Source organism: Tamandua tetradactyla, chromosome 2 (genome assembly GCF_023851605.1).
Source record: "Tamandua tetradactyla isolate mTamTet1 chromosome 2, mTamTet1.pri, whole genome shotgun sequence".
Taxonomy (NCBI): Eukaryota; Metazoa; Chordata; class Mammalia; order Pilosa; family Myrmecophagidae; genus Tamandua; species Tamandua tetradactyla.
In genome coordinates, this window is record NC_135328.1 from 182,792,002 (window position 1) to 182,817,894 (window position 25,893).

Consider the following 25,893-nt stretch of genomic DNA (forward strand, 5'->3'; position numbering starts at 1 on the left):
AGGTGGGAGAGAAGGCATTCTGCCTGGAGTAAGGAGATGGCTTATTAGCCTTTCCTTCGTCCCCCAAGGGCCCATATCCTGAGACACTTGCCTGAGGTTAAGCAGATTCCCAGGCACTGTCAAGATTAGGCCCTAAAGTTTTATACAAATCAATTATCTTTTCTCATCACAATCCTGCCCACGTCCCTGTTGCTGCTCCTCCCTGCTCTGTCCCTTTGAGCTGGAGCCCTGATCTATGCCTGCTTCTGTGCTTCACTTCCCCTTCCCCACCCAAGACTTCCTGGCACCCCAGGAGCTGGTTCATTGTGAGTGGCCCAGCCTGCAACTGAGCATATTCCTTGCAGGTCCCAGAGGCCAGAAAAAGTCATGTGGCAGTGGTAAGAGCATAGATTTTAGAGTTAGAAGGACTCAGAACTCTATCTGGGCAAGACAATGCCATCTCTGACCCTTAGCTTCCGTGTCTGTAAAGTAGATATGAGCTGCCTTACCTCAAAATGTTTTTGAGACCATCAATGAGACGTCAATAGAGACCAGCCAGCATGGGCCCTGGCATATGTTAAGCCCCAAGCAATGATCTTCCCCATTCCCCCCCCCACTTCCTCGCTTCCACAGGCAATCTGTTACCAAGTTGCCAAGGCCAGCTGATTCTCCTGCCACACCATCCTTCAAATCTATCCTTCGTCCTTCCAGAGCACTGCCAGGGTCATGTGCAGCAGCCATATCTGGAAAGTCTGTTCTCATCGGCTGCCACGTTGGTCTTTCTAAATCACAGCTCTCATAATGTGCTTCCCCTGCTCTGAAACCTGCCATGGCTCCCCACTGTGACCAGGTTAAGGGTCATTCAACTCCTCAGCCTTCTCTGGACTGCTCTTGGGTGATTCCTAATACACTCTACTTCAGCTCCATCAACCTCCTCCCTTTTCCCTTAATACTTCCTGCTGCCATGTTCTTGCCTTACACTTCCCCATGGCTATGCGTCCAAATCTTCCCCATCGATCAAGACCTGGTTTCAATGCCACCTCCTCTAGCAAATATTCCCCAACCTGGCCCCAGGGGACCTGGTGTTTCTCAGTATGTTCCCCATGGAGCCTCACATCTCTGCCTGGCCCACTCTCCATCGAGCCTGTGGGCTCAGGGAGGCTGGCTCCATGCCTCATTTTCCTCTCTGCTGGGTACGTGGAGGGAGCTCCAGCTGTGTCTCTGTCTTTCCTGACAGCCCTCGGGTGTGGGAAGTTATCTTGGTGGCCAGCGCCTAGAGCATGCTAGCTGGGGGTAGGGGAGGAGGAGCTGCTGTCCCGGCGTGTGGGGAGCAGGTGGCGAATGAAGCTCCCCCCACCATCTGGTCCTGGCCGGGCCAGAAGTGTATAAGAAGACACTGCTGAACAAACACCCAGACACACCCTCTGTCCACTCCCCAGCTGCCCCTCAGAGCATCAAGGCAAAGAGCCGTCTACCCCAGGGCCTAACTGGGGGGCACCCTCCACCCTAGCCTAGACTGGGGCTCAAGCCAATAGACTTCAAATACCAACTCAGCCGTCCACTTTCTGTGTGATATTGGGTACTCTCTTTCTGAGAACCTCAGTTTCCTCCTCTGTGATGTAAAATGAGTGCTACTGACCCACTTCATAGGACCTGACTCAATAGCCACTCCTTTCTTCTTCCCCTTCACTAAAAGTGCAGCAATTGTAGACTGAAAAGAAACTTAGGCTTTGGTGTTTGAGAGAATTGGCCTCATATCTTTGTTCTGGAATTTACAGTTATAGGACCACTGCCACCCAGAAGCCCACCTAACAATGACTTTGAAAAAGCGGTGCTTTCTTCTAGGCTAGGGCAGCGCCATGTTTGTATCCCTCTTATCCTTTCAGCAGGTCGGGTGCCCTTGTGTAGTGCACAACCAATACAACTGTACCCGGCAGCCCTGTGTGCCACCTTGGGGAAGTCAGTTTCTTAACCTTTCAGCCTCTGACCTTCATTTTACCCATCTCTACAATGGCATTATACAGTGACCGCTACATATTCCCAGAGCTGTTAGGAGGCTCACTTAAATTGTAACATCGTCCTCAGGCAGTTTAGGGTTTTCATAGGAACCAGGGAGTGTCACCTGCCCCACTCCCACCCCAAGACACGTTTTCGGGCAGGATGGGGAGGCTGTGCAATGTGGGCTAAGCCCCCTCCAAGGGCACACAGATCAGTATCAGTATCACAGACCCCCATGTGTGTCCTAGTCTAGGCTTCTGCTAAGATCAGCTGAGGACGCTGAGCCAGACCAAGGAGAACTAGGTCTTAGTGAACCCAAATTTAAAGTACATGCTGGAACCATGATAAGGTCACTCAAACCCAAGAGCTAAGCAACTTCTTGGTCAAAAGGAATGCCTCAGCTTCCACAGGGAGACCAGAGGGCTGCCCAGCGGCAAAGCAGAGAATCAGCAGCTTGCAGCACGGAGTGAGGGGGGCTGAGCATTAGGGATGGGTCTTGTTTCCTTGCCTGTAAAGCACTTAGCCCAGTGCCCAGCACAGAGGGAGTGCTTGATTAATGTTAGCTGCTATTTGTTAATGTTATAATTATCACAAATTAATTATTACAAACATTACAACCTCCCCAGTTCCATAAAAGATGGGTGACACCCACAAAGTGCCAGACATTGTATGGGTACCGGGGCCACAGTGGACCAAGACAGATCCTGCTCTCAGGAGCTCATAGTGGACCAGGCAGACAATTTGGTAAGTTTTATGACAGGGAAAGTATTGGAGGCTGCTGGGAGACAGAGGAGGTGAAGATGGTCCTCACCCTGGCTTGCTGGCACTGGCAGGGAGGTTAGGAATGCTTTCTAGAAAATCTGGGGTTTGCAATTGTTTTCTCTGCTTTTCAGAGGCAAAGAGTAAGGCTCCACAAGATTATGTGATTGGCCCTGGGTCACACAGCTGTTAAACGATGGAGCAGGGATTCTAATCCTAGGGCTTCGTGGCTCCAAACCCTGAGTGCTTCAGCCACAGGTTTGGGCCTTCTGCTTTCTGTTCCACTTAGGAGAGACTTTTGGGATCTTGGTTGAATGGGAAGCTCAGAAGGGGTCGAATCATGAAGGGTCTTGAATACCAGGCCAAGGAGGCTGGGCTTTCTTTTGAGGGCTGTGAGTAGCCACTGATGAGTTTTCACTATCTGCAGGTAGCATGGGCTGCACAGCTGCAAAAGAACAGGAGTTTCACAGAAAAGGTGGCCTCAGAGTGTGGGGAACCCAAACAGCCTCAGATCCACCTCCTACCACACAGGAATGATGACGGGGCTGGGGATAGTGGGGGCCAAGGTCTCAGGACGCAGGGTATGGGCCCGGGAGCCCAGGAATTTGGGCTTCTGGGAGGAATCAAGGTGCAGTGTCCAGCAGCTTCAACACAGGCTCCTGCAGTCCTGTGAGTCCCAGAGGGAGGGAGGGGGCCTGAACTCAGAGCTGGATCCGAGTTGGGCAGGGAGTGCAGGGGACAGAGGGAGGAGAGTTGGTTCCCATCCCAGGCTAGACGTCAGAGGTGGAGTTGGGTGGAGTAGGACCCAAAGGTCTACCCTACAGGAATCATTTCCTCTTTCCCACAGTGTGGAGCAACGTCATCCCCACAACCACCCCACCCCTGCTTTGTACCAGGTAAGCCCAGGCCAGGGGCAAGAGAGAGGAAGACATGCTGCAGGGGTCAAAGTCTCTCCCTTTAAGATCAACCCCACCACACCTTAGGAGGGGAATGACTAGAAAACCAAAGTGAGCCAGAAAGAGGGTCGCTTCAGCCCACAGTGCCCCCTCCCCATATCCTCAATGCTAAACCAAATCATAACCCAGTTGCAGCCTTGCATTTAATTCCAGACCCAACCCCAACCACATCTCCAACTTCAATTGCAAACTCAACTCCAATCCCAACTCTACCAGGGAATACTAACCCAACCCCAAGTCAACCTCCACATCAATCATAATTCCCACATTAACTCAATCTTAACTGTACCCCCAATTCCAAGTCTAACCCTAACTCTTACCCCAACTCCATCCTTAACCCCAGTCTAATCCAGACCCTGACCCAAACCCCAGCTGTTATCCTAATTTGAACATCTATCCCTAACTGCTGCTTGAGTTATACCCAACCCACAACCTGACGCTGATCTTAACCAAATTCTCTCCCTAACCCAGATCAACTCTCTCTAATCCCTAATTCCAGTCCCAACACTAACCTCAGATGCAACACTGATCCTCATCTCTACCCCAATCTCAACAAATGATGTGGCCTCATCTACCATCCAAACTCTAGTCTTACCCCTGTACGTTAGTACACTAACTTACTTTTATCTCATCCTTAACACTCCCCAACCCCATTCCCACCCTCACCTTCTCCTGGTGCTCACTCTTACTCTGAACACAGCTAGCAGAGGCCAACATGTGGCTGTATAGATGGCATATGTTGACCTCTGCACACAGGTCCACACGTGCATGCACACACACACACACACACACACACACGCACACACACACACACACCAGACAGGGGAGAGTGGTCCAGACGAGCCCTGAAGAGAGGCCTCAAAGGGCAGGTGGATGAGTTTATCCTGCCCTTCCCTAAGGCCTGCCACCCCTTTGTAGTTCCATCCTTATCAGACTCTGCTCTCTCCAATTCCTTCTTCAATATTGACTCTCCCCACCCAGGGTTTCCTGCCCCTCCTCCACTCCCTGGAGTTGGCCTAGTATCTGGTCAGGTGCTTGGATGCAAGGGTTTGTAGATTAAAGGTGGGAGTCTCAGGGCTAACCTTCCTCCTGTGTACTGTTTACGTCTGCTCACTATAGAACACAATGAACACATATTGTTTTGGGGGCACAATGCCAATGGAGGTCCAATTCTAGTGGGGCATGGACACACACCCAAGTAATTCCACCCCACAAGATCCCTGGTAGGGTAAAGTATCTGGTTCTTTGGGAATTGAGAGAGGTTATTTAGCTGGGGATGTATTAGGGATTATTTGAACTGGGCCTTACAGGCTGAGTAGGAGTTCACCTAATATGGTAGTTTGGAGCTGCTATGTACACCAGAAAAGGCCATGTTCTTTTAATCTATTCTTGTGGGTGAAGATCTATTGTGGGTAGGACCTTTTGATTAGATTGTTTCAATTAAGATATGTCTCAACCAATTTATGGTGGGTCTTAATCCTTTACTGGAGTTCTTTATGAGAGGATGAAAAGCAGGAAAAAAAGTGGAGGGACCTCAGAAAGAAACACCCGGAGAGAGAGCTCACAGAGGGAGAATAGCCCCAGGGATGCTGAGAGGAACTACAGATGCCTAGAGAGAAAGCCTCTGGAATCAGAAGCTGAAAACAACGGAACCTGGGAGCAGAGGACCAGCAGATGCCAGCCATATGCTTTTCCATGTGACAGAGGTGCCCCAGAAGTTGATGGCCTTTCTTCAGTGAAGGTATTATCCTGTTGGTGCCTTAATTTGGACATTTTTATAGCCCAAGAACTATAAACTGTAAGTTAATACATTCCCATTGTAAAAGCCAATCCGTTTCTTGTGTATTGCTTTTCGGCAGGTTTAGCAAACCAAAACACCCAGTGATAAGGAAATAAAGGCCTTCCTGGCAAATGGAACAACATGTTCAAAAGCAAGGAAGGAAACATGCCCAGGAAAGGTGACTGAGATGAACCTGGCAGGATAGTTTCAGTGTGGGGGGAGATGAGACTGGGCTACTTGGGGGAGAGAGAGCAGAAGAGGAGGACACAAACGGGGTGGAGGATGGTTGGCAGGTAGAAACTGAGGGACTGAGCAGAGGAGGTTGGGGAAGGGAGCGTAGAAGAGCTCATTCAAGGACTGTCTGAGACCAACGGACGGACAGCAGGATCAGCACAGGGTGAGGTCAGGCTGCAGCTCAGAATGGCAGGTGGTCACTAGAAGGGCCAATGGGGACCAGGAGCTGCTATGGCTGCTGCTGACAACAGTGACATAAAGAGCACCAAGCACTGAGTGACCCTTTATTAAGTGCTTTCTGTATGTTAGGCATGGAGGTAAGCAAGTTTTAAAATCTCATTTAAATCTCAAAGCAACCCATGAGATCGTTTATTATTGGTTCCTACAAGGGGGCACTGAGGCTTAGAGAGAGTTTAAAAATTGCCCTAATTCACACACAACAAAACTGGGCAAAAAGATGATGGGATTTGAACCCAGGCCTCTGAGATGGCGGAGTTAAATAAATCCATCTTTAAAGCCACAGTAGGCAAATCTGGTACTGCCCTGGTCTGCTTCCTCATCCGTCATCACCGGCAGTCCCCCTACCCACCAAGACTGAGTTTCTCCTAGCTGTCCCAATGTGGCACCTTCTGCAAAAAAATGATCTTCCACCCCCAGACCCTTCATTGAGCAAACTTCTACCCATTCCCCAGCACTCAGCACTGGCATGAGCTCCCTGGAGAAACCTTCCTGAAGTCCCCTGTCCCTGCACTTGGTGAGTTGGCCCCCAGGGCGGCCCTCTTGCCCACCCCTCTAATCAGCCTGCATTGCCACTGCCTCAGCCTCCCTCCTGGAGGATGGGGGCCACGTCTGCAGACCCCAGCCCAGCCCAGGCTCTGCCCAGAGTTGTCAGCGAGCGTGTATGATTGAAGAATGGATGCAGAGCCCAGCAAGGTGGGTGCCCAGGGAAGGGCTGGGACTCTGCTAGGCTCTGGAGACTGGCCTCTTATCTCCCAGGGCTGTCTTGAACCTTATCTGATGAGGCCTGACGAGGTTGACAGCCAAGCAGATGAGCTGCTGGCAAGGGCTCCTGGGTTACTCAGTAACCCTGCCGTCTTTAAAGGTCCCCAGGCTTTCTCCCCGGCATCCAGAACCGCCACTCCTGTCTCGGGCACTGCTGCCATGCGCTCCTTCCTGCTCTCCACGCTGTGCCTCCTCGGGACCTGGGCCACCCTGGCGGGTGCCGTCACTGTGCAAGTATGTCCTTTGTCCCCTGATGCGGGGTGGGGTGGGGGCTGGTAACCAGGGTTTGCCTATTCCTCAAGGATCTGCCTCCCACACTCGCCCCTTCAAACTTGGAAGAGATCGAACCCCAAGGAGAGAAACGAGAAATAATCCTTCTTGAGAGGGGGCGATTGGCCAATTTACTGAGCGCTACTCAGGCGGCTAACCCAGGATCTCACTGTGGCCTCAAGGTCACGCTGGGAGGAAGGGATTATTAGTACCATTTTACAGAGGAGGAAAACAGAGCGTTGGAGCGACTCTGTAACTACCCTTGGGCACACCACTGGGAAGTGAAGGTCCTGGATCCAATCCAGATGTTGCCCTTCAGTCCCGTGCTCAACCATGCCCCGCGGTCGGGGAATCACGCAAACATCCCTGAGGTCCCGGACGATGGGCGTGGCCCCTCGTCCTCCCCTCCCCCTTCCCTGCTCATGCCAGGGACCGGCTAGGCTGGCTCCCAGCAGGGGCCCTGCTTTACTACAGCCAGTCCCCTGGAGGCCTTTTATGGCTTCTCAAACAACCACCAGGCCGCAGGCTGGGGCTGACGCCCCTGTGATCCTTCCGCACCTCTCTGAGATGGGGCAGGAAAGCCGGGGCGTGGCCGTGTGGAGCCCGGATGCCGGGCGCGGGGCCAGCTCTGAGCCCCTGCCTATCAGCACCACGCCTCCCACGCACTGGGCACCTATTGTGTCCCTGGACGCTTCACATTCACTTTCTCCGTTTCTCATGTTACATGCATGAGAGTGTACTGATCTGACCAAGGTCACAGAGCAAAGCCAGGATTCCATTACCCTGTCTGGCTGCCAGGCTCTGATCACCACATGCTGCCCGGCAGTGGGGCGTCTTGTTCCCATGTGCCACAAACACTGCTTGAGAGCGCCCCTGGGTGGGGAGGAACCAGTCCTGAGGGAAACAGCCAGGGAGCAGGCTACAGCCTGTCATCATGCACTGAGCCTGTCCCTTTCAGGATGGAGACTTCTCTTTTGATCTGGAGTCAGTGAAGAAGCTCAAGGACCTGCGTGAGGTCAAGGAACCCAGGATTGAGAGCCTCACAGGTGTTGAATCCGTCACTGGGCTCAAGGCTCCCAGCCTCTGTAGCCACCTGAAGTTTCCAGAAGAACTCAAGCCAATCTGCAAGAAGCCTAACGCCCAGGAGATCCTCCAAAGGCTGGGTGAGAGCCTCCTCCTTTCTGATCGATGGACCTGGGGTATTCTCTGATTGGGGCCTTTGAAGATGAAGTGGCTTCTGATTGGAGGGCTTTGGAGGAAGGGTCAGATCTGATTGGTGAGACTGGGGAACTCTGCTCTGTTTGGTGGGTACTGGGGAGCTCTGCACTGATTGGTGGGATTGTTAAACATTTCAATTCGTTCTAAATTGCAAATGTTGAGCTTAGTAAGATCTTTGCCTTAACCCATGGGTTGGTGGCTCGGTGTCTGCAGTCACCTAGTGTTGACTTGAGCTCTCACTCTGAATGGCTTGAGCAGTTCGTTTGCCCTACTTTGGGGTCAAAGCCCAGCCAGAGAGGACAGGCTTGTGGGGTTTCTCCCGGGAACTCTGTAGGAGAGTGTCTGAGTCTTGACTGCACAGAGCTCTCACCAGCCCCATCTCTCTTGCCCAGAGGCCATAGCTGAGAACCCAAGCATGTGTGAGATCTGCGCCTATGCTGCCTGTGCCGGATGCTAGGCTGGCCACGTGCCTGGTGGCCCTCTTCCCTTCCCAGGCGGGGCAAGCCCTTTTCTCCTGCTGGAAGGACCTTCCCCCTGATACCCCCACTCCCAACAGCTCAATCTACACTGCCTCAGGATGGAGGGTGTGAGGAGAAGCAGCCTGGGCAGGGCATGGGTGCCTGGATGCCCAGCCCCTTCACCATCAGAGCTGTTGGGTACCCAACCCTCATCTAATAAACCAGATTCCAAAGAACTCCTGCTGTTGCCTTTTGTTCCTTTGTTCATCTGCCAGTCCACCCCTCCATCCAGGCTTCTTGGTGCCTACTTGCTCTCAGAAGCTCACTGTTTGGTGTGCTGGGTCTCCCATGCCGGGAGAGCTGGTCCCCACCCCACCCTGACATTGAGGGTACCCGAGTCTCCAGACCACCCATGGATGTGGGTGGCTGTGTGTGTGTGTGTGTGTAACCCCAAGGTCACTAAACCATGGGTGAGCATGGGTGTCTTTTCTGCTTTGGATTTCAACACAGACATCCACCCTCTCTGAGATCAGCCCCAAGTTCTTGGGCATGGGACTCAATCTCTTCAGGATCTAGCCCCCACTGGCCACTCCAACATGGCTTTTGCCCTCCCTGCTCCCCCAACCCAAGTCACACTTTGCTGTAGCCCCTCAGCTCTTGCTCAACCCACACTGCTCCTCTCCCTGCACCCTGGCCGGGTAAACTCCTACTCAGACTTCAAGGCTTAACTTCCACATCCTCTCCTCAAGAAACCCCCATTCTGTTCTTTGTGCTCTCGGGGCCCTTTGACCACCCTCATCCCTTGCACAGCTCAGGCTGCCTTGGAGTGTATGGTGTCTGTGGCTGGAGAAGTCCCTTTGATCCCCAGGCTGAGTAATGTCCACCCAGTGGATAATGGCATGAGGATATAACACAGGGCAGGGGGAAAGCAAGGGGTACCAGGTCCCAGCCCTGGATTCCAACACCAGTTCTTCCTCGTACTGTGTGATATTAGGAAAGTTGCTTTTCCTCTCTGTGCCCCAGTCTCTTCCTCTGTAAAACAGTATGGATAATAACAGTAGCTGCCTCCCAGGCTGGGTGAAATAATGCATGTAAAGCTCTCAGTTCAGACCTGACACAAACATCAGAGGAATTCAATAAATGGTAAAATAATAATAATAAACCTAAGAAAGGGAGACCAGAGTCAGGTTGAGAATGGTTCAGACTGGGCTGAGGAGGTGAGATGAGGAAGTGAGGACAGTTAACATGGCAAAGCCCACCCAGCCAGCCTTGCCTGGGGGGAGGGAGCAGAAGGAGCTGGAAGCCTCTGGGGTTTGTGGCCTGGTGCACTGGGAGACTGCAGGACTTGTAAGCAGAAGTGGACAGTGAGAAGGGGACGCTGGAGTGGGGGAGTCAACAGCGCTTGGCCCTGGGTGAATAGGGTTCATACGGCCTGGCCCCTTTGCACCCAGCTTTCTTCCTCTCTGGCCGGCCGGGACACTGCACAGAAGGCCGGCCCTCTGCGAGGCATCCTGACCATGGCTGCTGTCATGGGGAGGCGGTATGCAGCGGTTAAGAGCGTCAAACTCTGGCCCAACTGCCTGGGAGGTTGGTCCTGTCCTCCATTTTACTGACTCTGAGGCTGAGCTAGTTATAGCTCTCTCTGTGACCTGGTTTCCTTATTTGTAAAGTGAAGATGGTAGTAATCGTACCTACTTCGTAGGACTGTTGTGTGGATTCAATGAGTTAATATGTGCAAAGTACTTAGAACAGTGCTTGGGACAGAGTAAATGTTCACTAAGTGTTGGCTGTTATTATCCTTTTCCTTTTTCTTTGTATTCCTTAGTGCCACCAGGACCCATAGGCTGAGAGAGGGAGGAAAGCTGTCCCATCTGGAGCTGGTCAGGGTGGGTGGGACGATGAATGGTCCTCAGGGAAGCTGAGGGGAAGGGAAGGAAAGGGTCTCAGGGAGGTGAGAGTGAAGGCAAAGGGCCTGGGGCAGAGAAAGCCCAAACTGTCCAGGACCATGGACTCCACGTGACCCTTCCACCCCCTTCCTCCAGACTGCCTCATTGAGGAAGGTTTCCCACCCTGAGTCCAGAGCACTGAGGCCCTGGCTTGCAGCTGGGACAGGGCCTGGGATCAGCTTGGAGTCCAGAAGAGTCTGGGAAGCTTGTTTTCTCTGTGCGCTTGGGCGACTCATTTCCCGCCCTGCATCCTGGCTCCCTCAGTGGAGCGGGAATAAATGGATCAGCTCCTCAGGCTTTGGAAACTTAAGGGAAAAATTCCTGACACCTATTATTAGTCCAAACTTTCCCCTCAGCCCATGGCTCTTGGGAATGAACAGAATGACACCGTGAGGCTGTATGTGTGTGTGTTTGTGTAAAATCTTTATTCAGCAGCAAGGCTGCCTCAGGGCCCAAACTCTCCTCCATCTAGAGTCCAGTGGCTTTGCACCAGGTCCAGCTGCTTGAGCCCTGGGAGGGGATGAGTTAATATGTGCAGGGGGAGGCAGGGGGCTTGGGGAGCAGTGCCCAGGGTGTGCTCAGGCGTGCAGAGCCATCTCAGATGCAGCCGGTGCAGGCAATGTTCACACACAGCTCACAGTCATCACTTGCTATGTTCACTGTGCAAGGGGAGAGAATAGTCAATTGAACCTGACATGCTGCCCCGGCGCATGGGGGGCTGCTTGGGAGAGGGTGTGAGGGAGGGCCCTCAGGCCCAGAGCAGGGGAACTTAGGCTTGGGTTCAAGTCCTTGGGCCTCTCCTCCCTAGAGGTGACTAACTCAAACTCTCAGTGTCCTGTCTGTAAAATGCAGGTAGGAAGACATCAACCTGCCAGGGCTCCGGTGAGCAGGGCATACCGGCCAAGGGCTGGCACACAGCAGGTGCTCAGTCACAGCTAACTGGTCGGCACACCTCAGATTGCAGCTTGGAGGTCACCTCCTTTGGAAGCCGCTCAGACCCCCTGCCTCACCCCCAGACACGAGGTGCACCCCGCCCTGGGCTTCCCTGGGGCTTCCCCTGTCATCCCACTGGGTTGCAGTCATCCTCTGTAGAAGGGTCTCTTTCCCTGCACTCCCTTCCACCCCTTTGTGAAGTTCTTGAGGTAGGGTGACCAACCGTTCCGGTTTGTCCAGGACTCGGGGAGGTTCTCAGCATGTCTGATTTCAGTGCCCAAACCAGGACCTTCCAGGGGAGGGAGGCAGGGGCTGGGCTGACTCCTCCCGACCTCAGCCACTAGCTCTTTAATAGAAACAACCTGAGGTGGGGGAGCTGGGGTGGAGGTTGGAAAATGACCAAGGGATGGGAGGAGGCCTAGGGGCACTGCCTAATTCTCCCAGTGCCCAGCAGGAAGTCCAGCAGGAGGAGGACACTTACGCAAGTCCCTGAAGATGCTGTCAGCATCCTTGGAGGTGCAGACTGGCTGAAGGTCCTGGGGCAGAGCTGAGTTTTGGCACAGGGAGGGCAGGGGGCTTTGGGTTAGGTGTTTCTCCAGGTCACTCAGCTTCTTCACTGACTCCAACTGGACCTGGAAACCTTGGTACTGGGGCGGGGGAGAGAAAAGGAGATGGCAGGATATCAAAGCTGGGTCAGGGGACCCGACAGGATTCCTGGGATGCCACAGATCTTCTGGGCATTTCTCCATTCTCATGGAAAGTCCAGGCATACTTGAAAGACCAGCCAGGGGAAGGAATCTGATTTCCTCTCACACGGACACACTTCACACCCCACTGTGCCACAGTCTCAGTAACCACTGGATGAAGTCAAACCAGGGTCATGGAGCACACTGGTTCAAGGGACGTGCTTTTGGGACAGGGCAAGACCCTGGTTCAAATCCAGTTCTTGCCCTGTCCCTTCTCCACTCTGAGCCTTAGTTCCTACTGACAAATTCCTTCCTGGGTGCTGAGGTTAAATAAGCACACATCCTGGTGCCTGGCCATAACCGAGTACTCTCCCTTGTGCTGACATGGCAAAGTGATGGTAACCCTAAGCTGGCCCAGACCCAAGCTGGCCAAGTCCCAAGGCCAGGGCTGCAGAGGGAGGCTGGCTCTCCCACACCCCTCCCCAGGATCCCCTTCCTTACTTCCCAGGGAGGCCTTGTTCAGAGCCAGGGTGTGACTTGCAGTCCAGGGTGAGAGGTCCGCCGGAGGCCAGACTTCCCGTGCCTGCTTGGAGACACCAGTCCCGTCCTGCCACCCAGCAGGCAGTACCCACTTCCATGCTCCTTCCAGCTTCACAGCTGCCCAGGAGAAGAGCTGAGCCTCCACTATCTTCCCTCCAGGCCTTTGCATAAGTTCTGCCCTCTGCTTGAAACAGTTCTCCCTGCCTTCTGTGTCTGCTTACCCTGCAAGTATCAGCTCAAGGGTGACCTCCTAGGGCAACTTTTTTCTGGTGACTACCCTCCTCCACCCAAATGAACGGGGTGATCCCTGTCTTGGATTCCCAAGGGCAAATTCCCCATTCTCACCTCTGTGACCAGAGCAGTGCTCAGTTATTGTTATTACCATCACTATCGTTACTGCCATTGGCGTTCCAGCTGCCCTCGCCCATCGGGGTTCGATCGGACCCTGGGCTGAGCCCTGGGTCCTGTGCCCCCTGCTGTACCCCATGAATTTCCCAGCATCCCCTCTCCAGCCAAGCCTTCCCACCTTGGGGACGTCAGCCAAAGGGCAGGTGGCCCGAGGGACTCACCTGGATGTAGACGGGCTGTGCGCCCTGCAGCAGCACCAGGAGGACCACGGCCACCCATGACAGGAGCGCGGATGCAGTCCTGCTGCCCATCTCGCTCCCTCTGTGTTCCCACCACTGATGTCCACCCAGCTCCCAGCTGCTTCCCCAACTAGCGGCTTCTTATAGGCCAGGCTTCTTCCCCTGGTCACTCATTAACGGGCCAGCTAGGGCGGGGTTGACAGCTGGCTAGCTCTCTGACAAGTGCAGCACTGATTCCCAGAAAGGGGGTTGGATGAGATGAGGGTGGGGAGGTCCAGAGCACACTGCGACATAACACAGGGTGTCTGGCACCTGCTACATGCTAGGTTCTCTGTGAGGGACCAGCAGACACACCACTTGCCAGTCAGTCCTTGACAGGAGGAGTGTGGGTGCAATGCTATGGTGGCCATTAGCAGATGGAGAAAGTGAGGCCCAAGAGGTGGTCAACAGCACAGTGGAGAGTCCAACCAGGTGCCTTTGGCCCAGGTCAGTCCACAGTTCTTTCTCCGAATAAAGGATGCAGACAACCTGCCCCATTGTAAGGTGGGCAGACACAAGACCGATCTCAGAATTCTCAAGGCCCCCAGACCCAAGTCTTTCTTACCCCCTCTCTGAGATTCCATTTTAGGACCATCCCTCTGATTAATCTTTGCCCAAACCCTCAACCTGCCACAGCCTGTTGTCTCCCACAGGTGCCTGTTGTCCCCTTAGGCCATGTTTGGCCCATCTCACCAGGCATGACTTCCAAAGCCAATAGTCTAACCCAGCATGGAGGAAAGAGCACTGTCTTTGGACTCAGATTGACCTGGGTTCAAGCCCTGCTCCCATGGCAGCTGCATGATCTTGGGAAAGTCACATCAAATTTGACCACACCTTAGTTTCCTCTTCCCTGAACTGGACATGATAATAGATCCTACCACTTAAGGCTGCTATGAGGGTGATGCGGCCCCAGGAAACATGCTGTAGCAGTTTCCTTAATCTCAAAGTTGCCTTCTAGGGCAACATGTCACCTACCAGTGGTTGAAGGTTGGGTCAGGGAGAAGAGGACAAAGTCCACAAGGCTGATATCAACCTGGCCAACCCCAGGGGCTGTAAACAGTGCCTGTGCCAGGGCTCAGCTTTGCTGGGCATAGAGCCTGGCAGCAGGCAGACACTCCATGCATACCATTGAACTGAAGCTCAGCAAGTCCATTTTGGCATTCAAGGCTCCCTATTTTGATTCATCTGATTCCATTTTAGGACCATCCCTCTGATTAATCTTTGCCCAAACCCTCAACCTGCCATAGCCTGTTGTCTCCCACAGGTGCCTGTTGTCCCCTTAGGCCATGTTTGGCCCATCTGATTCTGATTCATCAGGCTCCCTAACACCAATCCTCCACCCACGTGCCCAGTCCCACGGCATGCTTTTGCTAATGAGTTTTACTGCTTGAATGCCCATTTCACCGTTCTTAACTCAGGTTGAAATGGAAAAGAATGTGAGTGGACTTTGGTATTTCCTATGAACTGCTTTGAATCAAGCCTTCGGCCTTTACTAGCTCTAGAGTATGAAGAAATGAATTAACTCCTGAATCCTTTCCCATCTGAAAAATGAAAGCAATAATCAGATAATAGTTTTCATTACTTAGTCACTCACTATGAATGAGGCACAATGATGATTCATAGGTATAATCCCATTTACTGCTATAGGATAGATGCAATTGTTGTCCCTATTTTACAAGAGTAATCTGAGGCTCAACAAGGTCAGATGTTCATGGTCACAGTGTAAGATAAGAAAGTAAGTCTTCCACCAAGAATCCTTACTTCTGCTGAGCCTGTGGTGTTATAGAAAAAGGAATACAGGCCTTGGAGGCAAGAGATCTGGGTTCACATCCAGACTCCAGCACTTAGCTTCTCTGAGCCTCTATTTCTTCATCAATAAAGTGGAGAAAATAATAAGCAAACTTATAGTCATTGTTCTGAGGAAAAACTGAACAATCCCCCATCCCAGGACTTTCCAGCCTGTGCCTGATATGTGGAGCTTTTCAGTAGACAGTGGTTTTCCCTGCCTTCCCTTCAAGGCCTTCCTCCTTCCTCATGGAACCTCCCTTTGAGAAAACCGATCTTGGAACGTACAGATGAAGCAGTTCTGATCTTTAACCTACAAAGCCTAAACTTGATGCTGTGCCATTCTGTCGGCCTAGTGTAGGTTTTGCAATCAGGCCTATCTGGGTTTGGCCAACTACATGATTTTGGACAAATGATACAATGTCCCTGAGTCTTAGTTTCTTGTTTGTATAAAGGGAGCCAGTATCCATATTTTGAGGTTGTCATGAGGCTTCTTGATCCCCAAATCCATGCTCTTTCCGCCAGAGCAATCTTAGCCCCACGGTCCCCACATCGAGGAGACAAGGAGCAAACTTGCGGGGTGTGGAGACCCAATGGCCATAGCTTCTTCCCTTCTCTGCCCTCCAACTCCTTCAACCAGAGCCCCATCACGTGTCACACTTTCCCTGGGAATGAGGCGTGACTTCTCCATCTGCCCAGCGTGACTCAGGTTCATAATTCAAACTTATCTCCTCCTAATCTTTTCATGAATGTCACACCACCTATCAAAAACAACCTGGCCACAGAGACAAATTCTCACTCACACCCCCTTTCAGCCAGCTGTATGTTGACGTTTATCAGGGCACTTCCTTTTTTTGGGCATGGGAAGTGGCTCCCACTCCAGCCTAGATAATCCTCTCTATGTGGAAGCTTCAAGTGCAAATAATGGTGAGGATGATGGTTTGCCTCTGAGTGTTTTGCAGCTGATGATCCTTCCTCACTAGATTCCTTCCTCAGTGCCTATAGCCACTGGATCCCAGAGTCCATGTGTCTTCCCACCCCAAACCAATCATTTCTTCAGCAGCATTTGTCCCAACTGGCCTATCTGCCTTTCTTGGAATGAAGTACTTTCTCCATTAAGCTTCTGAAACACTCTCCAGATTTTCTGCCAATCTCATTGGCACCATCTTCTCATTTCCTTTGTTGGCTATTCCTTCTTTTCTTGACCTCTAAACATTAGAAGGTCCCAATAGCACCCAGTCTCAGTCCTCTTTCTTTCTTTTATAGTCTCTCCCTTGGGGATCTAATCCAGTCTCAAAGCTTTTCCTGCCATCTACCACTGGTCAGCTCCCTAGTCTGACCTATCCCCTCAGCACCATACTCCTTTATCCCCCTCTTTCCTCAGCATCTCCCATATACTTGCTCACGCTAAAAATCTGAGAGTCATCCTGATGCCTCCCTTTCTTTTATTTGTCAAATTCCGTTAATCAGAAAATGTTGTTGGCTCTACCGTCCACATATTTCTAGACTTTAACAACACCTCACCATCACCCCTGCTACCACCAAGGTCACACATCATTATTGCTCTCCTGGATTAGTGCAACAACCTCCAAGCAGATCTCCCTGTCCTCACCCTTGCTCCGCCCTCTTCAGGCCTTTCTTCTCTAGTAGAGAGAGCCATCCTGTTAAAATCTAAGTCAGACTGTGTCCCCCCATTGTTCAGTCTTTCCAATAGCGTCCCGCTTCACGCAAAGTGTAATCCAAAGTCTTCCACTGGGGCTACAAGGTCCCTTCGGCCTCCTCTACTGCTTTGATCTCAGCTACAAAAACTCTATCCTTTGTTCTCCGGGTTCGGCCATGCTGGTTTCCTTGCCATCCCCCGAACATGCCAAGCACATGCTGACCTCAGGGCCTTTCCTCTTCACCCACATATTTACGTGGCTCATTCTCTCACTTCATCCAGGTCTCTGCTGAAATGCCACTTCCTCAAAGAGGTCTTTCCTGATAATCCCGCATCAGGTAGAATCCCCTGTAACTCCTTATTCCCTTAACCTGTCATATATACGCATTTCATTTCTTGCATCTCTCTGCCTACTAAAATGTAAGCCCTATTAGCATAGAAAATTTGTTGTTTTTGTTCTCCCCAAACAATGCCTGGCACATAAGCAACAAATATATAGTAAATGGAAAAAAATGTATACAATTGAAATATTTGCTCCATTGACCACTAGATTTGTGCCCTTGAACGATTTCCTACTTCTCTGAGCCCCAGTCACCTCATTTAGTATCTAGTATCCGTATGTAAGGGGCTTAGCACATGGTGGGTATTTTTTAAATGTTTATTATTATTTTTATTATCTTGGAATCATGTGTTTATTAAGAAACTGAATCTTTTTTGTGCCTAATAACTTCTAGGGCATTCAATAATTTAATCAACAAATACTACTGATGGCTTTTTATGGGCAAGACACCATTCAAGGCACAAGGGATACAGCAATTAACAAAACAGACCAAGTCACTGTCCGCAGAGCAGAGCTGGTGGCTTGGACAGGGAGGTTGGAGTACAGATGGTGAGAAGGGGTTGGATTCTAGAGATACTATGAAATGAGAGCTCAGGGGATTTCCTAGAAGCTTGGATGTGAAGCATAAAGGAAGAGAGAAGCTAAGGGCAACATTAAGGCTGTCTCAAGTCAAATGGCACTGCCATTTATCAAACCAGAAGACATGAATGAGCAGGTCAGGTGAAGTTACTAAGAGTTTGGATTTGATGTGTTGAATTTGAGAAGGCTGTTAGACATTTGAGTAGAGATGGGGGGCAGAGATGTAAATTTGGGGGTCATGAGCTGGTACTTAAAGTCCTGAGATAAGAGTAGATCATTTGGGAGTGATGGATGAAGAAGAGAGGTACCGAAAACTGGGCTCTAGGGCACTGCAGTGGTTGGGGTTGAGGACGAGAGGAGGCACCAGCAAAGCAGGTGGAGAGATGGATTCCTTCAAAGAACAAGAGCAGTTAAGGCTTTTCTCTGCCTGTGGCGTTCCCTCCCCATCAGCAGGGGAAGCGCTGTCTCACTTCTTTGGAACATGCTCTCCTGGGTCAAATGTTGTGGTTAGCTCCCCTAAGATGGAGACTGCAAACTATCCCTGGATTTAGTCACTTGTGACCTTGACAAGATCAATTTCGGAGAGTGGTGAAGATGAAAGCCTGCCTGGAGTGGGTTCAGGAGAGGATAGGAGGACAGTAAGTGGGCCGAGTGAGAATAGAGATCTGGCTCCAGAGTCTAGATTAGTAATTTAAGCAATCACTTTAAACTAATAAAGGGCAAAACAAAGTGATGACACATTTAAAGAAGGACCAGTTGGGTCCTTCATATGAACAGAGCAGAGCTGGAAGAGTGTTGTAAAAACCAGGGAATGGTAGACTTTCCAGCAGCACCCCAAATGGAATTTTGGCTTTTCCCTGGAGAGGTGGGCGACCTGCTGAACTGAGTCATGACTCTAGTTTTGCTTTGGCTAAAAGGAAACTCAGAACCAAGTTGTGCCCCAGTATTAGTAACTACTGTACACAGAATCTCAATCTCTATTTTCTCTTTTGACTCAGTTTCCCAAGCTACCCATATGTACTGATTTGCTCCGCCCACAACCACACATTTACATACACATACATATATGCACACACTAACACACACACACACAGACACACTGCAGTTATTTTGGTACACCCATCCCCCGGCCTCAATGCTTTATGGACAAGGGTGGAGTAACAGCTATTTAAAGCACAAAGAAGTGAGACTGCTCCTGCTGATGGGAAGGAAACACTACAGGCAGAGAAAAGCCTTAACTGCCCTTGTCCTTTGAAGGAATCCATTTCTCCCTGAGTCTCCCTGAGATCTCCCTGAGATGTAACGGAGGGAGCAGACATCCATGCTCTCTGGTTTGAGGGGCACTGGAAAGCCCTTCTGTCCCCTTTTCTACTTGCAGGACCTCACTGAGGTGCCTGGGCCATCGCCATTAGTGAGACCCCTTGGGAGGGGAGCTGTGTGAAGGCACGGGGGTCTGCCTGCGGCCACGCCCCACTCCTGGGGTCCCTAGGTGGCGGGTGGCGAACAATAACGCTGTCATGGGGGGAAGGGAGAAAAAAAGTCACACCTTGGTTGGGGCCTGTCACTGAGTTGGGGTCTTGGGGACAGCCAAGGGGCAGCCCGAGGCGCAGGGAGAACTACGAGGTGGAGACACGTGAGCCTCCAGAGACCACTTCTGCCCCAGTCTGACCGTCTGTTAGGAGGAGACAGTGTGCCGCAGAGCCCGGCGTTCTGGCTTCCACCTCCGTCTCCTGTGGTCAAAACATGTATGGTGAGGGTGTGTGTGTTGTGTATGTGATTGTGAGGGTTTGTATCTGTGTGAAGGTATATGTGAGAGTGTATGGCCATGTGTGTGAGTGTGCGCATTTTGTGTCTGTGTGTTTGCGAGAGTGTGTATATGTGTGCATAGGTGTGTACATTGGGTGAGGTGTGTACATGTGTACATAGGTGGGCCTGTTTGTGTGTACATGTGCATGCATGGGTGAGAATGGTGTGTGGGTGGGATCATACATATGTGTGCTTTTTGTGTCTGTGTGTGTGTGCGCGTGGGGTCTATGTGTGCCTATGTGTGTGTATGTGTGTGTGTGTATATGTGTGTGTGTGAGAGGTTTGCTTACCTGCCTGAGAGTGCACAGCTTGTAAGTTGAACATGTGTATGTGTGTGAGTCGTGTATGGGAACACTTGTTTGTGTGTCCTTGTGTGTCCATGTGAGTGTGCAAGCATGAGTGTGTTTGTGAATGTACATATGTGAGTGTGTGCTGCTGTGCTGGAAGGGAGACCACACATGCTTGGCCATGGGGAATGGGTGTGTGGCAGCAGGGACCTGGTCTGCTGCAGGAAGCTTCGTGAGCTGCGGCCAGGGAGTGAGGAGGGCTCGCTGTGGAACGATGGGGCCGAGAGAGCTGGGGAAGGCAGGCCTTAGAGAAGCTGCCTTGGAGCTCGAGGAATTAATGAGGACCCAGGAAGGTGTTCAGCCCACAGCGGCTCAGATCAGAGTGTTCTCTCTTCTTCCACACCTCATCTCCCTCCACCAGCCATTGAATTCTGTGGCTTCGGAGTCAGAAAGAGTCAAAGCCCCACTGTTGGGGCTCATGCACTTTTCTGAGTGTCAGCCCTCTCAGCTGCAAGATGGAAACAACATACCTTGGCCGCGAAATGGGGGGAATGGTGAGGTTGAAATGAAACCACAGAAATGCCAGCAAGTACTCTTTGGGAGCCTTCAATGTAAGCGGCTCTAGCCCAAGGGCTTTACAAGCACAAACACGAGGATTCCTCACACAACCCCAAGCAGAAGGAAATGTCTTCCTCCCATTTTACAGAGAAGAACAGGGAGGCACAGAGAGGTTTGCTTACCTGCCTGAGAGTGCACAGCTTGTAAGTTGTAGACCACTTGAACTGCTGCTTATGACCAGTATATGCCTCACCTAATGGAGCCTCAATAAGTGCCCCCTGGGACACTACTCATAAGCTTGCCTTCAAGGGGAGGAAAGGGACAATTGAGGGAGTGAGTCTTTTCCAACCCTGACAAGCACTACCCATACAAGTTCCCGAAATCCTGACCTCTCAAAGAAACGGCAGGAGTGTTGGTTTGTAACAACACCAATGCCAACAATAATAGTAAAAACAATGGATGGTTGGAGGGCATGCAACATGGGTGTGTGCGACTCTTTTGTCTGGCAACCATTTGTTGGTTCCTAACCCCACGTTGGACACTAGGGCTCAGAAAGGGATATAACACTCCCTGCCCTCAGAGGGCTTGTGGTCAATGGGACAGATGAGGATAATGCAGTGAGGCAGAGGTGCAGAAGCTCAGGAGGCAGCAGGAGCCCAGAGGAGGTGCCGTCTCATATCTCATACCTGGGATCCCTCCCCTGCCCTCTCCCTACACCTTGCTTAGGTACCTTAGGTTCAGGAAGCCAGCTCAGCCCATGGCCCTTTCTATTTTCCTCTTCTTGGAAACTTCTGCACCTCTTGTGTCCCTACTGTGGAACTGAGTGTCTGCTACTTTTATGGCTTCTGTTTTTGGTGCTAATGACCCATCTCTGTAAGTAGATTGTGTCCTTCTTGAGGTCACAGCCTCAATCTCACACTCCCCAGAGACCCATTGCTTAGGGGACTGACCTGATGCAAGATTGGGGCACATTACATCTTTACTGCTGTTCAAGTCTGGGTGGGGTTTTTTTTTCAGCACCCGGGCTGAACTGCCAAGGAAATCCTAACTGCTGAGTCAGGGACCCCGACTTGCCAAGCAGGATTGAGTTTCATTAAGTGGGGGATGAAATACAAATTCCCCAAGGCATTCATGGGATTGATGTCCAAGGCACAGCTGCCATTTATGTTTTAAAATTTGCAGTTGGGGATCATTGTGAAATTTGATTGCTCTGTCTTGGGGACTTCTTAAAGTCCAACTCCACAATAAAGCCAATCAGACTTAACCATAAAATGTCAAATAGGAGCTAATGAACCATTCACAGACTGGGGAGAGAAATCAGGCAATCTCTTATTTCAGGATTATCCCTTCCAAATATTGAATCTGAACTGTAAGCAGAATTTGCTGTAATTGCGTCCCCCTCCTCACGGTTGCAGGGGGATCTTTGGCATTCACTTCATGTCTCAGCTTTCTGAAGAGCATCTTGGCAAGCCGACCTGCTGCTTTCCAGAGCACACACTCCTGGGGGCATCACACTGAGAGGCAGGCTGCGACAGAGGATGCCGGGATTCCTCTACCCCCAGGTGACTGAGACTGGCTACCGCCTGCTGGCTGTGCATCCCGAGTACTTGCATGGCAGGTTCTCTGCAGTTCTGTGGGAGAGAGGAGACTGCGGCATGGGAGGGGGTTCCCTCACATAAACCCTGCCAGGTGCTTAGGTGTGGCTCCAGGAGGTTAAATGGAGCTCAGGGATAATATAATGTGGCCAAACTTTCTCCCTATCTGCCACTGCTGCGTTAGAATTTGTGAAGTTTAGCATCTTTACAGCCCTCCTCTATCCTAGACTGATGTCCAAGCATAACTGCCCCATTGCCATGGCTGACTGGGTTAGCCAAGTTTTGCCTTCATTTCTTCCTGGGGCAGTGCTATGATGCACAAAGTTTTTACTCTGCTTAGGAAGGTAAGACTAGAACAATGGTGGGTGACTCCCTGTGTCAGAAATGGCCAGTCGTCCATCCGAGTTCTCTCCTCTCTCCCCTTCTGCACTTTAAAGCCATAGCTGGAAAACAGCTGCCTGGCCAGGGACTTGCAGCTAGGTGTGGTCATGTGAATAGTTTTCATGATTAGAATGTAAGGGAGAGTGATGCGTGCCACTTGTAGTCCAAGACTTGTAAGAGTTTATCAGTCAGCATTCTCTAGAGAAGTAGAGCCAACAGGAGAGATCTGTAAATATAAGATTTATAAAGGTGTCTCAAGCAACTGTTGGAATGGAAGAGTCCAAAATCCATAGGGCAGGCTGTGAAGCTGGCGGCTCTGAGGAAGGATCTGGATGAACTCCACAGGAAAGGCTGGCTGGCTGAAGAAGCAGTGAAAAAGTCTTTCATCTTCCTTGAAAGACTTCAACTGGCTGGATTATCATGCTGGTGGGAGACACGCCTTAATTGGTTACACATGTAATCAGTCACAGATGCAGTCAACTGACTGATGATTTAATACACCAGCCTTCTGGTTTATCAACCAGCCACAAAATATCCTTGCAGCAATGGTCAGGCCAGTGCTTGCCTGATGAGACTACTGGGCAAAACCACTTGGCCAAGTTAACACCAGAACCTATCACAAAGAGTCCATGTACTTCCTCAATATTTGTTTTACCCTGATTAATTTCAGATACTGACAAGGCTCTAGAGGGTGGGTGTGAGAGACACTAGATAGAAGGAGCTGGGTCACTGAATTAACACACTGAGGTGGAAGATGGAGTGTACTCATGATCCCACTTGTCACATCTCCCTGTACCTAAACCTTCTGTCATGTGATCTTGGACAATAGAGTCAGGCAGAACAGATGGCATGCCACTTCAAAGCCTAATTCTCAAGAAATCTTGCATGATTCTGTTTGCTTGGTTGTACCTCTGCCATCTCTATAAGAACATTCCTGTTTAGTTTGTTAATGCTGGCAAAAATGCAATATTGCAGAAATGGGTTGGCTTTTATAGAGGGAATTTATTAAGTTACAAGTTTATAGTTGCAAGGCCATAAAAATGTCCGAACTAAAGCATCCAGAGAAAAATGACCTTGACTCAAGAAAGGCCAATGTCTGTCACATGGGAAGGCATGTGGCTGGCATCTGCTGGTCCTTGTTCCTGGTTCCATATCTTCTAGCTTCCGAGGGCAGTTGTTTCCTCTCTAAGTGTCTGTGGTCCTTCACTTAGCTACTCTGAGACACAACTCTGGGTTCTAGCTTGCTTAGCATCTCATGGGAAGACACATGGCAATGTCTGCTGGGCTTTGCATCTCCGAATGCCCGTGTCTAGGCGTCTTCTCTCTCTGTCAGCACTGCATCAACAAATGTCTGTGTCACTGGCATCTCTGTAGCAACTGTGTTTACTCCAAAGTATCTCCTCTTCAAAAGGACTCCAGTAAACTAATTAAGACTCACCTTGAATGGGTGAAGTCACATCTCTATCTTATCAAAAGGCCACATCCACAAGTGGGCATATCACATCTCCATGGCATAATCACAACCACAATTGAGTGGGTCAATCTCCATGGAAACAATCTAATTAGATTTCCACCCTACAATATTTTATCAGGATTAAAGGACATGGCTTTTCTGGGGTACACAACACTTTCAAATCAGCACATTCAACCCTCTGGACCCCCAAAAGACATGTTCTTTCCATATACAAAATACATTCATCCCATTACAATATCACAAAGGCTTAAACCATTTCAGTAACAATATAAATACAATACAAAGTAAAAAGCCATACAAAATCTCATCCAAGTCAGATACAGGAATGGTCTGTCCTAAGATAAAATTCTCTTTTGGCTGTGGTCCTGTGAAACTCAAAGCCAGTTAGCAACTTCCAATATAGGAAGGAGGAGCAGTCATAGAGTACATGCTACCATTGCTATAGGAAGAAATTGAAGGGTAAAGAGGGATCACTGGATCAAAAGAGTTTCGAAAACCAGCAGGGCAAACCATTTTATTTCAAAGCCTGAGAGTCACTTGTCATCCTCGGGGCTTTAGAAGGTGGCAATCCCACCCTTACCAAGGGCTTATACAGCAGCCCTGCTCTCTGCAATGCTGGGGTGAGGATTGCAACACCAGGTATTGTTGGGCGGGATCGCCTTTGTCTTTGTTCCACCATCTTCAAGCATTGGGGCAGTACCTGGACTCTCTGCCATCTCCAGGGCACATGCTCAGCCCCCTCAAAACAATGGGGCTATTGCCAGGCTCCCTCAAATCCCTGGGGAATTTGCTCTACCTCTCCAAGGCCTAAAGTGGCAAAACTCTTTCTGAGCAATGAAGCAGAAGGCATGCTCTCTGCTTCCAGGGAAAACACATCCTAGTCATATTTATGGGTAGGTCCACTCTCTTGACCCAAGATTTTCTGGCTCCAGACCTTAGCTTCCATGGTTCTGCCTCCGAAAACATTTTTCCTCCAGTTTGTCCCTTTTCTGTTCCTTTTAGTCCAGACTGGTAGTGATTTCGTTTATAAAGGTCTTGCAAGAAACTGGCCAGTTTTCCCTTCAGTATACATGAATCACACCCATCAGATAATAGGACCTTACATAAATCTTTTCTGGATAACTCCATTTCCAATTCCGGTGTTTTTTTTTTGTCTGAAATGGTTGATTGGTTCTATGTTTGGTTGAATCCTCAGGTGGAGCACTATTCTCCGGGGTCTCCCTTTCTGGAAGTTCAGAATTTTCAAGACCATTAGTTTCTGGTTGTTTTTTGTTTTTAACCCAAGAGTTCAATTCTCAGCTCATCTCTTTCCTGTAGCATTTTACTATAAGCTGCAATGAGAAGCCAAGTTGCATTTGCCACATTTAGTTTGGAAATCTCTTCAGCTAAGTAGCCTGGCTTGTCACTTTTAAATTTTGCCTTCCATCCAATACCAGTGAACAGTTTTGACAAATTCTCTGCCACTTTAAAACAAGGGTCACTTTTATTCCAGTTTGCAATAGCATATTTATTATTTCTGTCTAAGGATTTATCAGAAGTATCCTTAGAATTCACATCTCTACCAACAACCTTTTCAAAAACATTCTAGGTCTTTCCCATCAAGTTCCTGACATTTCTTCCAGAATATTACCCTTATCCATTTAAAAAACTGTTTGGTATTTGCAATACTGCAGCACCCCACTTCCCTGGTACCAAAATTTGTTTTGGTTTGCTAAATGTTGTTCAAATGCAATATACTAGAAATGGGTTGTCTTTTATAAAGGGACTTTACTGTTACAAGTTTAAGGTACTAAGGCCACAAAAATGGCAAAACTAAGGCATCTAGAGAAAGATACCTTGACTCAAGAAAGGCCAATATTGGTTACATAGAAAGGCATGTGGCTGGTATCCACTGGTCCTTGTTCCCAGTTCCATTGCTTCCAGCTTCTGATGCTAATGGTTTCCTCTCTAAGCATCTGTGGCCCTTCACTTAGCTCTTTGGGATGCAACTCCGGGTTTTGGTTTGCTTAGCCTCTCATGGGAAGGCAAATAGCGATGCTGGGC

At 50.2% G+C, this 25,893-nt stretch overlaps 2 protein-coding genes across 2 annotated transcripts; one reads left to right on the forward strand and one right to left on the reverse strand.

Moving 5' to 3' along the window:
- Window positions 1-6,812: 6,812 nt before the first annotated feature.
- Window positions 6,813-8,890, forward strand: GUCA2A (guanylate cyclase activator 2A). The gene is made up of 3 exons (XM_077137096.1): window positions 6,813-6,942; window positions 7,937-8,141; window positions 8,589-8,890. The coding sequence occupies exons 1-3, from the start codon at window positions 6,868-6,870 to the stop codon at window positions 8,651-8,653; spliced, it is 345 nt and encodes a 114-aa protein (XP_076993211.1). The 5' UTR covers window positions 6,813-6,867; the 3' UTR covers window positions 8,654-8,890.
- A 2,120-nt stretch (window positions 8,891-11,010) lies between these two features.
- GUCA2B (guanylate cyclase activator 2B) lies at window positions 11,011-13,573 on the reverse strand. Its single transcript, XM_077137100.1, has 3 exons — window positions 13,329-13,573; window positions 12,015-12,180; window positions 11,011-11,259 (listed from the first exon to the last, which is right to left on the reverse strand). Exons 1-3 carry the CDS (start codon window positions 13,416-13,418, stop codon window positions 11,198-11,200), a joined length of 318 nt encoding a protein of 105 aa, XP_076993215.1. The 5' UTR covers window positions 13,419-13,573; the 3' UTR covers window positions 11,011-11,197.
- Between the last annotated feature and the right edge of the window lie 12,320 nt (window positions 13,574-25,893).

Excerpts from the sequence above, each read along its gene's own strand:
- GUCA2A (XM_077137096.1), top strand. The coding sequence starts at position 6,868 with ATGCGCTCCTTCCTGCTCTCCACGCTGTGCCTCCTCGGGACCTGGGCC. Across the intron at positions 6,943-7,936 it reads CGGGTGCCGTCACTGTGCAA|GATGGAGACTTCTCTTTTGA; the intron begins GTATGTCCTTTG and ends TGTCCCTTTCAG. Across the intron at positions 8,142-8,588 it reads GGAGATCCTCCAAAGGCTGG|AGGCCATAGCTGAGAACCCA; the intron begins GTGAGAGCCTCC and ends TCTCTTGCCCAG.
- GUCA2B (XM_077137100.1), bottom strand. The coding sequence starts at position 13,418 with ATGGGCAGCAGGACTGCATCCGCGCTCCTGTCATGGGTGGCCGTGGTC. Across the intron at positions 12,181-13,328 it reads CACAGCCCGTCTACATCCAG|TACCAAGGTTTCCAGGTCCA; the intron begins GTGAGTCCCTCG and ends CCCCCGCCCCAG. Across the intron at positions 11,260-12,014 it reads CAGCATCTTCAGGGACTTGC|TGAACATAGCAAGTGATGAC; the intron begins GTAAGTGTCCTC and ends CCCCTTGCACAG.